The sequence below is a fragment of the Mobula hypostoma genome, chromosome 21 (genome assembly GCF_963921235.1).
Source record: "Mobula hypostoma chromosome 21, sMobHyp1.1, whole genome shotgun sequence".
NCBI lineage: Eukaryota > Metazoa > Chordata > Chondrichthyes > Myliobatiformes > Myliobatidae > Mobula > Mobula hypostoma.
Window position 1 is genome coordinate 18,680,010 of NC_086117.1, and position 16,340 is coordinate 18,696,349.

Below are 16,340 nucleotides of genomic sequence, written 5' to 3' on the forward strand. Positions count from 1 at the left end.
GATGGCCACAGGGGTGCTCTGTACTATCTGACCTCTTCCCTTCACTTCCCTGACTGTCACCCACTTATCTAACTCCTGCAGCCTTGGAGTGACTAACTCCCTGTAGCTCCTCTCTATCTCCTGTTTAGAATACTTAGATTGAAAATTAAAAAATCACATACTTTTGATTTTATTAAATGAAGGCTATAATGAAACACAGTACAAAGAAAATCTTTCACATTTCATAAACTTTTTCCATATCTGTCTTTATTCCAGCTGCATGGCAAAGAAGGCTATGTGTCTGGGAGCATTTCAGTTACTGCGCACCCGCTCAGCTTAGAGGGAACAGTTCTCCCTATTAGACCATAACACCCATAAGACATAGGAGCAGAATTAGGCCACCGAGTCTGCTCTGCCATTCAATCATGGCTGATCCTTTTTTCCCTCCTCAGCCCCACTTCCTGACAGTCTGACTGCACGTTATCTTTGCTTTTTTACCATCTGTCCTATTCAGAGTCCCTTCACTCCAGTTCCCACCCCCCTGACAAATTAGTTTAAACCCTCCACAACAGCTCTAACAAACCTGCCCGCAAGAATATTGGTCCCCCTTAGGTTCAGGTGCAACCTGTCACTCTTGTACAGGTCATACCTCCCATGGAAACAACCCAAGAACCTGAAGCCCTGCCCCCTGCACCAGCTTCTCAGCCACACATTTATCTGCCATATCATCCTGTTTCTACCCTTACTGATGCGTGGCACAGGCAGCAATCCAGAAATTACTACCCCAGAGGTCCAGCTTCTCAGCTTTCTACCTAGCTCTCTAAATTCTCTCTTCAGGACCTCTTTGCTTTGCCTTCCTATGTCAATTGGTACCAATATGTACCAAGACATCTAGCTGCTCTCCCCACCCCTTCAAAATGTTGTGGACGTGATCTGAGAAGTCCCTGACCATGGCACCTGGGAGGTAACCTATCATCCGGGTGTCCCATTCACATCCACAGAATCTCCTGTCTGTTCCCCTGACTACTGAATCCCCTATCACTACCACTCCCTTCTTCTCCCTCTTTTCCACCTGCACCAAGGACCCATGCTCAGTGCCAGTAGCCCAGTCTTCATGGTATTCCCCTGGGAGATCATCCCCCAGAACAGTATCCAAAACGGCGTACTTATTATTGAAGGGAATGGACACAGGGGTGCTCTGCACTAACTGCCTATTCACATTTCCATTTCACCTCCTGCAACTTAGGGGTGACTACTTCCCTGAAACTCTGATCGATGATCTCCTCACTCTCCCGTACAAGCTGAAGGTCATCCAGCCTCTGTTTCAAGGAGCTGCAGCTGGATGCACTTCACACAGATGTAGTTCCCTGGGAGACTCTAGGTCTCCCAGAACTCCAACATCCAGCATGAAGAACACACAATGGTTATTTACTACACTAGATACAATAAGAGGGAAAAAAGAGAACCTTAACAGAGTCTTGCCCAGAGCCTACGCCTCTTTCAAGCCATAACCTCCTTTCAGTCAAAGCCTGACACTCCTACTCTCACCACTGACATACTCCCAACAATGCTTGTCCTTTCTGTACTTTTATTTAATTCGCTGTGCCCCGCTCCCACCGCTGATTGGGCCGTCAGAATGAGCCCGAACGCCCACGATAACCCTTTTACACTATTCATTTTATTTCTCATAGTAACTTAAGAGTAATATTTTATCTCTTGCAGTGCCGCAAAACAACAAACCTCAGGTCATAGTTCAGTGATAACAACCCTGATTCTGATTCTAATGACCCCATTAATAACTCTTTGCTCAACAACATTTGCTTCGCAAGAAGCCAAGTGTTCATTCATTGCAGGAAAGCAGCTGGTCAGGGCAAGACTTAACAAAAGTTTGATTTTAAAAAATTCTACGGCGGAAAGCAAATCCTTTCCCAGCAGATAGTATTACAGAAGCTAAAGATTATCCTGTTCTAATTCGAGCTCTCCTTCAAAGCTTCAGCTTGAGTTGGTATTTCACTCGAGCCCTCCTGGCAACACTGAATGGAGCTCCTTAATTATCAACTCCAGCTGAGCCACCGCATCGACAGGTTCCAAGAGGAGGAAGGAAAAGCCAACGAGGGTCAAGGCAGAATATTCATATGATAGGTGACGAAGTGGGCAAAATGAGATGAGTCGTTGACTGCTGCTTTGTGAGTCTTTACACAGCGTAGAAAGTCCTGACTCGTGCCTCGGTGTTGACCTCAGGGGATTTAAAAGCTGTTGGATCCCGATGCTTGTGCAACCCCCAGAGGTAGTTTAGAAGTCAAGAATGAGGCTTAGAAATGGCCGCTAACGATCAGTTTATTAAACATTACAAAAGCAAAGAAGAATGGTGAGAGAAAACAAAGAGAAGGCCAAAAAGAAAATAACTGAAATTCTGTTGTAACAATTAACCAATAAGATAGCCAGATTCAAGCAACATGGTGCCTGCAACTGAAATCAAGAAGTTTTCGGAAAAATACAGAGGCAACTGTATCTACGGGAAACTCAATGAATGATCCCATATATATAGGTGAATATATAAAAATGCAGACAGCAGAGAGTTAAAACTACAAGAAAGATAATAATTCTATACCCCAATCCAACAAAGCCGACTCTCCTTTTCAGCATTTACGCCATGCTTCTTTCATCAGAAAACCACCAAGGGAACGTACAAGAAACCAAAGAAGTGTTGAAATCACCCTGTGAAATTACACGGTGAAGTTACAGTGGCAAGTTGTGGAAGAAATTAGTGGGTCAAGCAGCATCCTGTGGAAAGAAGGGAACTGTCAACATCTCAAGTTGAAACCCTGCAGGTTGTAGCTCTGGAATTCATTAACAAAAATCAATTTAGTTTAACTAAGGAGCACCCAAATCACGGTCCACGGTCATGGCTCGGATCGGGGTCCCTTTAAATTTACTTTGTTTATGTTACGATCCGGACCGTTGACTCCCTGTTTCCCCTTGGTTCCCTGTTTTCCCGTGTCCCTCGGCTTTGGTGATTGGAGGCAATTTACTCTCGACTGAACCGGTAGTTTATAGTCTCCGGCTTTCAGCCGTTTGGCGCGAGAGGTACGGCGTGCCAATGTCATCGGGCCGGAGCCAGCCTAGTCTCCACCCGAAGCGAGTGCCGGTAATTTGCCTTTCCCCTCCGGAGCAACCCTGTTAAGTTACCTCGCCAAAGTGAGCCTGCAGAGTTTCCTCACCGAGGTGGGTCCATCAGTTAACCCGCCGGAGGGAATCAAGAACCGCTGTCTACTGTTCCCGGGCCGAGTCAAGAGCTCACCACTAACCAGCGGCATCCAAGTACCGAGTCAAGTCCTGGTCCTGGCGGCATCCAAGTTCCGAGTCAAGTCTTGGCCCTGGCGGTCTGTGATTCCTATCCTACCCCCCTGTCTGAATCCCTTCTCCGCCCCTCTCGCCTCTAGCCCTCGTCTACAGCCCCCGCCTGCACCTCGGTCTAGATCCATCACCGGAGCTAGATAGGTACTGTCTGGTGTTCTTTCGTGTTAGTCTTGTCTTGTCCTCGTCTCTGTGGGGTAAGTCAGGCCATCTTGCCGTTGCCCCACGGGGGGTCATGCCTTGTCATGTCTTGTCCTCACCTCTGTGCAGTAAGTCAGGCCGTCTTGCCGTTGCCCCGCGGGGGAGTCATGAGTCCCGGCCCTATGTCCTGTACCCAAGAAGGGGTCCCGACTCTGTGTTCTGTGTATGTGTCCATGGTTCCATGTACCTGCTTTCCGGAGACCGAGGCTTTGTTTTTCCATGTTCCTCCTCTCCCTAGCCCATGTTGTGTCCTTGCCTGGTTCTGGGGTCCGAGCCCGGGGCAGGACCCAGGTACTGGGTCCTTGCCCAGTCTCTGGCTCGGAGTCCATACCATAACCTCTTCATGTCGCCGCTAGTTCTGGGATCCAATTCCGGGTCCAAGCCCAGACCCCTAGTCCCAGCCTAGTCCTAGTCCTGAGTCCCTGTCCAGTCGCTATTCCTGCTTCTGCTTTGCTCTCCTGGTATCAAACAATAAACTAATTTAATTAACCTTACAAGATGTGGCTTGCATTTGTGTCCACCCTTGCTCCCAATGCCGCCCACATTGTGACATCCACAAGTCAAATCCGGCTTTGCGGATCTTAGATCAGGCTGTTAAAACGAGAGCTGTGGTATTTATTTATAGATACAGCGCAGAGCAGGCCCATCCCTCCCAATGAGATGCACCACCCAGCAAGCACCGACTTAACCCTAGCCTAATCAATGACCAATTAATCTACTAACTGGGGCATCTTTGGACCGTGGGAGGAAACCAGAGCACCCAGAGGAAATCCACGCACTTCACGGGAAGGACACACAAACTCCTTTCAGATGGCGCTAGAATCGAACTCCAAACTCGGGAACGTCCTGTGCTGTAATAGTGTCACACTAACTGCTGCACTACCACGTCATTGTCCATTGTTCCTCTGCCCAACCCATCATTCTCACTGAAGCAGGTTTAGATCCTTGGGAAAAGGCCCTTCACTATACTGTACCTGCACATTGGACTTTGTTTACTCACAGTACTGAAATGCTTTTGTGCTGAAGAACCTGTTGCAGGAAACAAATACGTACGCAACTTCCAAGGGAAAAAAACTTTGAACTTTATTCAACGCCGTGTGCTAACCAGCTAATTCTGCACATTTTCCGTGAGACCATTGTCTGCATGAGGATTTTCCAACGTCAGTATCTGCCCTTCCAAATGGGTTCTGTGAACGTTCCACTATATTCTTCTCTGATGTTAGTCGTCAGTCGGATGCAGGGCTTCGAGAGTTTCTTTCCTCTGACCGAAGCTGCTTGATCTTCCTCAGCTCCTCCAGCAAATTGTATGTTGCCTAAAAGCACAGGGCTCACCCCAGGACTTCATCCAAGCAACAGGGAGTACTACATTGTTAGTACTGTTGTTTGGTAAAGTACCAAACAAATGGAAGCTATGTAGTTCTTCTTCTTCTGACTTCTCATGGCAGTTGGCGGTCCAATTTAAAGGTGCATTACCGCCACCAACTGAACGTACTGATGAACTGACAGACTCTCTCAGCATGGAAGCAATGTCATTTTTGAGAAACAGGATGTGAAGACAAAATGTAATCAATAAATGTAAAATGGAGTGCGTGTCTCAATGGAACATCTCATGCCAAATAAAGTCACTGTGTTCATCCAACAGACACCAGCAGGAGCTCTTACACACCGAGGACTGTTGCAATTTCCCAAAACATGCCACAAACACATGGAGTTGTCAAGCCCAGTTAATATCTTTATTCTAAAATTCTACTGCACCTAGGGTTGCCAACTTTCTCACTCCCAAATAAGGGACAAAAGTAGCAGTCAAATACGGGACACTTGTGTTTACCCCGAGAAAGACTACCATGACCATGAAGCCTTGTGTGGGCACTGTGTGCGCGTGCATGACGTGAGCATATGTGACGCGCGCATGCACGCACGTGCCGATTTTTTTCCCCACAAATCAGTTTTGGCTTAATCTTCCCGACTCGTCATAGTCATAGTCATGCTTTATTGATCCCGGGGAAAATTGGTTTTCGTTACAGTTGCACCATAAATAATTAAGTAGTAATAAAACCATAAATAGTTAAATAGTAATATGTAAATTATGCCAGGAAATAAGTCCAGGACCAGCCTATTGGCTCAGGGTGTCTGACCCTCCAAGAAAGGAATTGTAAAGTTTGATGGCCACAGGCAGGAATGACTTCCTATGACGCTCAGTGTTGCATCTCGGTGGAATGAGTCTCTGGCTGAATGTACTCCTGTGCCCAACCAGTACATTATGTAGTGGATGGGAGACATTGTCTAAGATGGCATGCAACTTAGACAGCATCCTCTTTTCAGACAACACCGTGAGAGAGTCCGGTTCCATCCCCACAACATCACTGGCCTTACGAATGAGTTTGTTACTGTATATACTGTACATACATTATTTCTACTTTATATAGGCTGTGTATTTATCATATCATTCCTGCTTTCACTATATGTTAGTGTTATTTTAGGTTTTATGTGTTATTTGGTAGGTTATTTTTTGGGTCTGGGAATGCTCAAAAATTTTTCCCATATAAATTAATGGTAATTGCTTCTTCGTTTTACACCATTTTGGCATGAAAGGTTTCGTAGGAACGCTCTACCTTAGCGGGGGAAATATGAGACAAGGCCGGTCCCCATGCGACAAACCAATTTAGCCCAATAAATGGGATGTCCCCGCAAATATGGGACAGTTGGTAACCCTAACTGCACCCCATTTTGTGTTAAAGAGTAGAATTTCTATCCTAATACCATTTATCTTTTTCATTTAAGCCTAAACTCAGTGAATGGAGATAAACACAAGGTAATATTAAACTAACAGATAAACTCAAATTATTCCTACCAGGTATGCGATAACTTCATATCCTTGTTCCTTCAGCCAGACCAGAATACATGAGGTGTCTAAGCCACCACTGTAGGCAAGAACCACGGTACCCTTTGACTGAGACATTGAGCCTTAAGAAAATAAGGGAGAAAATTAAAATAAACAAGGCCGTTAATTACCACTAAAATTGGCCAAAGAAAGGCAAAGCATAAATCAAAGTAGTCCCAGTATTTTACAAGAAATATTTTAATCCCATTCACAAAGATTAAGTCAAACAACTTGAAACATCAAAGAAACCAAACAGTGGAACTGGAGATGATGGAAATCCGGACTAAAAACAGAAAATGCTGGAAATATGTAATAGGTCATACTGTATCTGTGGCAAGAGATACAGACCTGTCATCAGCTCTTGAAAAACTAGCTACAGTTTTAAGATCTACAGAGAATATAGTTATGAATTAGTATGCTTACACATTTATCCAAATAACTGACAATACAAAAAAAATCAGACAAAAGTGTTTTTATTAAAGAGCAGAATAAATATGATGATCACATCACTCTGTTGTATAAAATTATTCTTTAGTTGGAAAGAGGGTTGTTAGTACTTGTGAATGGAATGATATGATGATTCACTTATGACAAGTGATCTCTAAAACTACAAGAACCCTTTCAATTTCACCAATTATCACGGACTTCTGGACTGCCTGCAGTGATGAAATGGCTTTGTGGCTGCAAACTCACTTTCCCAAACTTTAGTTCTGATTGTTATTTGCTCACTTTCTATTGTCTGCGCGATTTGTTCTTTTTTGGGCATATGTAAAGCAGAGGTTGGTAGGTTCCTGATTAGTGAGGGTGTCAAAAGGTTACGGGGAGAAGGCAGGAGAAAGGGGTTGAGCAGAATAATAAGTCAGCCATGATGGAGTGCCAGGTGCAGCCTCGATGGGCTGAATGGTATAATTCTGTTCCCATGTCTTATGGGCAAGTACGCCGAGACCTCTCTGTTACCCACCTCATCATCCTCCCATTTTTAATAGAATCTTGTCTGCTTGTTGCCCACAAATGCACCTCCTCACATTCCTCCTGCAAATTTGGCCTACCTGACCAACGCACAGTTCAGGGTGGCAAAGCAGAGTAGCAGGTAATGCAATTGATTTACTGCACCAGCGACCACCAGCTCCCGCTGCTGTCCGCAAGCAGTTTATACATTCTCCCTGTGATCAAGTGGGCTTCCCCGTGGTGCTCCCGTTTCCTCCAGCACTCCAAGGACGTATGGTTTAGGATGAGTGAATGGCGGGCGTGATGCATGGCAACACTTGCAGGCTGCCCTTAACACAATCCTCACTGAGTTGATTTGATCAAAACGACAAATTTTGCTGTAATGTTTCAATGTACATGTACTTAGGTTTACACTTAAGTTTATACTTTATTCTTTATTGTCGCCAAACAATTGGTACTAGAACGTACAATCATCACAGCGATATTTGATTCTGCACTTCCCACTCCCTGGATTACAGATATTAAATATTAAAAATAGTAAAAATTAGTAAATATTAAAAATTTAAATTATAAATCATAAATAGAAAATAGAAAAATGGAAAGTAAGGTAGTGCAAAAAAAACGAGAGGCAGGTCCGGATATTTGGAGGGTATGGCCCAGATCCGGGTCAGGATCCGTTCAGCAGTCCTATCACAGTTGGAAAGAGGCTGTTCCCAAATCTGGCCGTACGAGCCTTCAAGCTCCTGAGCATTCCCCCGGAGGGAAGAGGGACGAAAAGTATGTTGGCTGGGTGGGTTGTGTCCTTGATTATCCTGGCAGCACTGCTGACAGCGTGCGGTGTAAAGTGAGTCCACGGACGGAAGACTGGTTTGTGTGATGTGCTGCACCGTGTTCACGATCTTCTGTAGCTTCTTTCTTTTTTTGTGACAAATAAAGCTAATCTTTGCATTGACACTTCCTACAGTCTGGAAATCCCTTCCCCACTTTCAACCACACTTCCAGTTCTGACACCAAACTTCATACTTGAGGAGACCTCAGCCAAGCCCAAATACTTCATTTAAAAGCTGGACAGTAACATTCCGACAGAATACCGCTCTTTGCTTTCTGGTTACCGCAGTCTGCCGGGTGGGTGGGAAAAGCAAAAGTTTTTTTATTCTGGCAGCTTTCCTGACTTCCTCTCTAGTCGTGACGAAGGGTCTCAGCCCAAGACGTTGACGGTTCATTCATTTCCATGGACGCTGCCTGACCTGCTGAGTTCCTGCAGCATTTTGCATGTGTTGGTGTGAATTCATTTTAACGTTTTCCCGTCGATTCCGTGGGGTTTTAGTTTATCGTCTCTCACGAAGGACTCAGAATCAGAATCAGGTTTAATATCGCCAGCAAATCTCATGAAATTTGTTGTTTTGCAGGAGCAACACGTAATTTAAAAAATATAAAGTACAATTTACAAGCTGGTTATACATCATTTTATTATTTTTTTAAATATATACAAGCTCTTCATTGATACTCATAAAATTCACTATTAGTCAAACACAACTGCTCCCAAAACCCTCACTGTTTTCCCATAATTTGTCTCTTGGAATGTTTTATCCACCCTTCAGAAACCTTTCCAACAATTCCCCCACCACTGCCGTCAGAAAGGTTAGCCTGAGCTCTCTGGGTCCATGCTTCTCGTCCTTTTAAAGAACGGTACAACGCTGGCCACCTTCTAGACCTCCTAACCCACACGTGGGCAAAAAGCACCTGCTGTGTAACATCAAACTAGCAGAGACTTCGATATTAGATGGCTTTCGTAAAAATGGTCGATTTTCCCAGCAGCTCCACGCTGAAATGAAATGGTTACAGTCCCCGCCCAAGGTTGTTTGCCGAGCTGGTGCTGAAACATTCCAGGCTCCGCCACGACATCACCGCGAGTCCTCTCGACCCTCCCAGCTCGATTTGGTTCGGTTCTTCCATCTAGCGGAGACAGTGCGGGGAGAAGTCTGCAGCCATAGCATCAAGCCTTCCACACCCATCCACCTTCCAGAGCTTGCACACTGACGTGCTCCTCTGATGCAGAACATTACACTCCAGGGAGCTGGCAGAGATGTGCACTGTGCTCCGGGCAACCTGTGTAATATCACATTTTGTGCAGATCTCAGCTCTACTTTTGAAGTTTATTAACAGTGTGTAGGGTGTGTCATTCAACGCGAAGTGACTTACCTCTCCCAAAAATGCACCAGGTGTTCAAGATTTAACTGCTGACATGGACAGAAATGGTTAGATAGTCATGTCCTCAGAGGATACCCAGAGATCTCCTGCTTTCCACCAAAAATACAAAAAACCAGAGGAAAATCTGAGGAGATAATGCTCTCAAGGGCCCTGTCATTACTTCGCAACTCAGAATTCTACGTCTCTCATCATCTGTTCCAGCAGCAATGCACTTCTCCATTTAAACTGTTCAGTGATGACAAGATTTAGCTGGTGGTTCTCTTTCAAATGCACAGAGTGAACTTTCCTGTAGTAACTGCCAGCAAGAAACAGGCACTGATTAATTCAGTTTCCTTCTCTTTATTCCTGCTTCGTTAAACCCACTGCTCAGAGTCTCACGTTCAGGCCGAATCCAGGCGCCAGGCCAGATACAGACGTTGATGTAGATTGAAAACGTCAGTGTGTCAGGGATTGAGGAGAGGGACGGGCCAATTCATATCGCTACTCCGTGACTCGGCTCTGCGTTGAACTATGGGACTGTCTTTGCGGACTTCAGTTCAGAACATTATTTGCTCGCGGTTATTGTCTGCCTGATTTGTTTTATTTTCACTGGACCTTGGCAGGTTCTTTGGGGTGTCTTTGTTTCACGGCTGCCTGTTAGGAGATGAATCTCAAGGCTGTATAATGTATACTTTGATAATAGATGTACTTTGAACTTCACCCCCTCCCCATCTCACCTATCCCACATCAACTTTGCAACACACGCAAAATGCTGGAGGAACTCAGCAGGCCAGGCAGCATTTTTGCAGACTGAGATTCCCCTACCTGCTTTCTTATTAAATTTAGGGGTGGGTCCAGTTCCCTCACTCCATACACACATCTTTATTTTATCTTCCAGCCGTGCCGCCCAATCATAAGCTTAATCTCCGCCCAATCACAGGACAATTTACAATAACTGATTAACCTACCAAAAGCTACGTCTTTGGACTGTGAAAGGAAACCCATGCGGTCACGAGAAGAATGTACGAACTCCTTACAGGCAGTGGCGGGAATTGATTGTGCTAACCTCCACACGACCGCCTTACACCGATTGCACTGTTACTTTTGGATGTTTTGCAAGGGGAAGTGTTTTTAGTTAGAGTTCCAGAACCAAAGAAGCCCGAGGCCAAATTTCTGTCATTACCTCAATATGCTTTGAATACAGCTAACTCAGTATCTGTGATAAGAGCTGAATGAGCTTGCCAGCTCCTGGAGCAAGAAATTTGGTACTAGCTCCAAGAATGTGCTCTAATAATCTCACCCGCTCTGCTTGTACACAGGGCATATTGAGCAATCTCAAAGTATTCTAGTAACTCCAACATTAAAAAAAGTACAGGTCCTGCCCAGGTTACAACAAAAGTTCTGTTTGTAACTTGACACTTTGTAACGTGGAAATGAGAAGAGCAGCCGCCAGCTAGCCGCTCTCACTGACTCTGAGCGAGAGAGTGAGTCCACTCAGCAGTCCCAGCTCTGCTCAACTCAATTAGGCATAAAACAGAGGAGCAGAATCTGGCCATTCAGCCCATCAAGTCTGGTCCCCCACCCAACTGTTTTCTTATAACAAAATATACTTTATTCAAAAGTAAAATTACGCACAATAAACCATTCAATGACTGTCAATCCTTTACAGATGTTTCCATGATGGTCTATACATTTCCACACTTTTAGCCACCCACGTGGCACTCTGTTGTTTCATTGTTCCACATCATTGTTGAGGGGTATACTCCCCTCCACCCGACCCCTCCCACTCCCACGGGAGAAGAACCCTAAAGGCTGATTTATACTTGTGCGTACTAGCTTACGCTGCAGCCTACACGAGTGGGCTTCGCCGCTGTGAGCATTTATACTTGTGCGTTGGTGTGTCTGCATCGCTCTGCAACTCACCGCCAAAATGCTAGTTGGCGGTGGGGTTTCTATGCCACTGTGTTGAATTTCTTCGTGTTGAAACTCAATACGAAGAAACTTCAAACTTCAAACAATGGTGACTGAAACTGAAGGAGGGTGAATTTTCTGTGCTTGTCCGGCCACTGAGAGACATGGACGAGGAAATGCATTTCAAATATTTTCGGATGTCGGCAGGTAGATTTGACGATTTGGTTCATCGTCTCCAACCATTTATTTCGCATCAGTGTACGCACAGTATACTCAGAGACTGGCAATCACCGTTCGAGCTTTAGCTTCAGGTGGGAGTCAACAGGCTGCAGCTACAAACTGGGGTCGAGCACAGGGTCCTCCATAATTTCGGAGGTCTGTAGAGCTTTATGGAAAGTATTGCAGCCAGAGTTCCTTCCCTCCCTTCAGTTGCCCAATGGGAAGCTATTGCAGCGTAGGACGAAATGCGACGCTACCAAGCCGACCAATCACAGTTGTTGCGGTCTGCGACACCGCGACGTGTAGTTACATTTTGGGAGAGGTGCACGTTAGGCTACAGTGTAGATACAGCGTAGGGTTCGCAGCTACGCCATACCTACGGTGTACATTTGATGCACAAGTATAAATCAGCCTTAAATCTTGCTCCTTCCCCACTGGGCTTGCGGTGGCTGCACCAAGTTTCAGCACGTCCCTCAGCACGTACTCCTACAGCCGAGAATGTGCCAGTTGGCAGCATTCTGCCACAGACATCTCCATGTGCTGGTGGGCAACAAAGTTTCGGGCCGACCAAAGAGCGTCTTTCACCGAGTTGATGATCTGCCAGCAGCATCGGATGTTGGTCTCCGTGTGCGTCCCCAGGAATAGCCCGTAGATCAGAGGGTCCTCTGTTATGCAGCTGCCGGGGATGTTGTAACTCAGAAAGAAGGCATATGGAAATACTCCAGTCCCACCCAGCAGCCCGAAAGCCTGCCCTGCCGGTCCCCAAAACACTTTTTTGTGGGTATGGGTTTGAGTTCGCAAATTAGGGAGGACCTGTAACACATCATTCTCTGTGTAAAACAAAACCATTGAAAATGCTACAACATTTTTGAACAATATGTTATCAGTTGTTTAAACACATTTTAGACTCCAAAAACTCCATTATTCCAGTGTCTACTTCCCACAGAACAATACGGTAATATCAACATTTTTTTAAAGTAAAATGGACCCTAATATCTCAACTTCTTTCAATCTGTGAATGGATTCCAATCTTTATGGAAAACGTTTAAACTGTTATAAAAATTACAGATTTTCCTATTTTGGTTTGCTATCCATCAGGATTTTCTACCCTGTGTGACAGCAGATGGACTGCAGGAGGTAGGGGACAGGAACTGTCATCAGGTAAAAAGAGGGGAAACCCATTCTCCCAGCTCACTGAAGCTTTGTGCGGGTCTCTTTGAGCTCAGCAGCAATAAATCTCCCCTCCACAATGACCGGATAATCAGGGCTAATGAGGCAAGTTACTTAAGTGTACCATCAAAAAAAAACTTTTAAGATTGGCAGTACTTGTTGTCAAAAACTATTATAGTCATACTTTATTGATCCCAAGGGAAATTGGGTTTCGTTACAGTTGCACCAACCAAGAATAGAGTATAAATATAGCAATATAAAGCCATAAATAATTAAATAATAATATGTAATTATGCCAGATGGAAATAAGTCCAGGACCAGCCTATTGGCTCAGGGTGTCTGACCCTCCAAGGGAGGAGTTGTAAAGTTTGATGGCCACAGGCAGGAATGACTTCCTATGACGCTCTGTATTGCATCTCGGTGGAATGAGTCTCTGGCTGAATGTACTCCTGTGCCCAACCAATATATTATGTAGTTACATTAGTTAGTCTTATAGAGTTGCCTGTTTAATAAAAATCCCCCAGAATATAGGCCGACTTACAAAACACAACTAGGGGAAAGTCTAGAGTCTTTAAGTGAACTGTCTAAATTTAAGTACAGATGTTTGTATAATGGACAGCTTATTCACATTTATCATTATTATTAGTTTCTTCTTTTTGTATTTGCACAGTTGATCTTCTTTTGCACATTGGTTGTTTGTCAGTCTTTGTAATTTTTAAATTGATTCTATCATATTTCTTTGTTCTACTTGAATGACCGCAAAAATAAATAATCTTACGGTAGTATATAGTGACATATTTGTTCTTTGATAATAAATTTACTTTGAACCTTGAAAATATTTTAAATGCAACAAGAGCTTTAGACTTCTGATTTTTTTTTGTAATACAACATGGTTTATTCTCACGCCTACTACTATTTTTCATTTGCTGATCCTGACTTTTAATCCTACAGAGTAATTATACAATATTATTTTTAAAAATCATTTATTGCCTCACTGTTACAATATAAAACAAATCACTCATTGTTCAGTTACAGCAATATCTAGATATCTTGTTTTAATGTTGCAAGTAACTTTTTAAGATGCTTCAGGAACCAAGTATAAACTTAAAACTGAACCAAGCGAGATGATATTAGCGTCCCGATGACAGATCTCAGCCTGAAACATCACCTCTTTGGATGCTGCCGGATCTGCTGAATTCCTCCAGCATTTTGCGTAGGTAACTTAAGATGATATTACAGCAACTTGACGAAAGGTTGCTCGAAGACATTGCTGTTTTAAGGAATTGAAAGGATGAATAAGTAAGTTCCAAAACCTTGGACCTTGGCCGACAATACCATAACAATGGAAATCAGATAGGAGGAAGAAACCGGATACCTGGGTAAAGTGATGATGGAAGTTTACACAGGAGGAGCAAGGGGCTGAGAAGTTTTAAAGATGAGCTTTGTTTATCACATGTACATTGAAACATACAGTGAAATGCATCATCTATGTCCACAACTAACATCATCGAAGGATGTCCTGGCAGCAGCCCGTAAGTGTCGCCAGGCTTCTGGCGCCAATATAGCATGCCCACAACTTACTGTCCCTAATCCTATCCTGATTTTGGAACGCCAGAGGAAACAGGAGCACCTGGAGGAAACCCACGTGGTCACGGGGAGAACGTACAAACTCCTCACAGACAACGGCGGACTTGGACCCGGATTGCAGGTGCCGTATTAGCATTACACAAACCGCCACACTACTGTGCTGCTCTAACTTGGATGAAAAATTGGAAGAGGAACAAATCATTGCTTTCAGGAATTCACATGGGTGAGTGAACACCAGAGCAATGGGTGAATGCACTTTGGAGAGAATTAGGACAGTGGAGTTTGTGTGACCAAATGCTTAGAGCAACACAGTTCTCTAGCTGTAAAAAACAACCACTGAAAATGTTATGGTTTAAAACATTGAAAAGAAATCAGGAGCGCTTTGCAACAGTTAAACCTACAACAGGCACCCAAGGGTGTTACTGAAGAAGTAGGTGGCTCTGATGATGTAGGAAGAAAGTCTCGGACGTCTAATGAAATAGCCAGCCATAAGACTGGGGTTCGATTCCCACTACTGTCTGTACGTTCTCCTTGTGACCACATGGACTTCCTCCTGGTGCTTTTCTTCCACAGTCCAAAGGTGCACGGTTAGGGATAGTGAGTTGTGGGCGTGCAACGTTGGTGCAGGAAGGAAGCATCGCGACACTCACGGGCTGCCTAAATCAATCTTCGCTGATTTGATTTGATTTGATGTAGAATGATTCATTTCGCTGTATGTTTCAATGTTCATGTGACAAATAAAAACAATCTTAGTGGCTAGGATACAGAGTTCTGTGGTAGGGACTTGCGGCAATGATGGGAATATGCAGGGGACCAGGAGGAGCACATCCTCACAGACAGGGGATAGAAATGGGCCGTGGGGGTTGGGGCGCTGAGGGAGAGCCACAAGGACACCTCCCTCTCCACATAACAGTGCCTCCCTTGGTGCAACCTCCAGGTTTCCCTGAGGCCTAGAGAAGGCCAGCTGTTCATCAGCCACCTTGGAAAGGTCAAAGCCTGAGGCAATGCTCATCTCCCCTTTGGCAAAGATGATGTTCACAGTCCTTTGGGAAAAAGAAGCCCAGGTTGGTGATGGGGCAATACTCTAAAGGATGGGCTTTTGAGAAAAGCTATGGAATTGGTTGTATTTACTGAATGGGAGTCCACTAACAGTGCTAATGTACAATGATTCAATTTTCTGAGAGCACTTTGAAGAGAAGTGAATTGTGTGGCTCTGGTGTGGAGTTAACAGTCTCAACTGGTTCAAGTGTTGTCTCCATTTTCTGAAAACCAGCAGGGGATCCTGGAAGCCTGATAGGATAAATTTCACTTTTTTTGCAAACTGCTATAGAGTCCAATTTAAAAGTTTGAGACTTACTTAAAGTGCTTAAATGTACAAGCCTTAGCTGCAGCTCAGAAACAAAGGCCTGCAAACCTACCCCACAGTCCATCCGCATCACCAGATACCGGATCCCATTATCTAGGCCAGTGATTCTCAAACTACAGCCCATAGGCAACTGCCAGATTCGCTGCTAATCAAATGTCAACTCAGATTTTAAAACACTTTTACTTGATTGCTTGTTTAAAATAAGCTTCGCAGACCTTTGACAGCTCTGCAATGACAGGTATTGTGCAATAGAAATTCATATAGTTGCCGGTTACAAAACGCTTTGGATATCCTGCAAGGGGAGGTGTTGCGTACCGCATAGAAAGCTGGCAAAGGATACAGCGGGACATAGATCCATTGCAGGAATGGGTGGAGAAAGGGCGGGTGAACTTTAACCCAGCAAAATGTGAAGGGATGCACTTTGGGAGAAGAAAGGGACTGGGACCGTGCACAGTTAATGGCAAGGCTCTTCACAGCGTTGATGTGCAGGTGGATTTTGGAGTCCGAGTCCATAACTCCCCGAAAACGACG

At 44.5% G+C, this 16,340-nt stretch overlaps 1 protein-coding gene across 1 annotated transcript in view; it reads right to left on the reverse strand.

Annotated features, from left to right (window-relative positions):
• ass1 (argininosuccinate synthase 1) overlaps positions 1-16,340 on the reverse strand; it is a 185,751-nt gene that overhangs the window by 167,761 nt on the left and 1,650 nt on the right. Inside the window, exon 2 of the mRNA XM_063073558.1 lies at positions 6,389-6,501. Coding sequence (XP_062929628.1) covers positions 6,389-6,496 — 108 coding nt within the window. The 5' untranslated portion in view covers positions 6,497-6,501. The remainder of the gene's footprint in view (positions 1-6,388; positions 6,502-16,340) is intronic.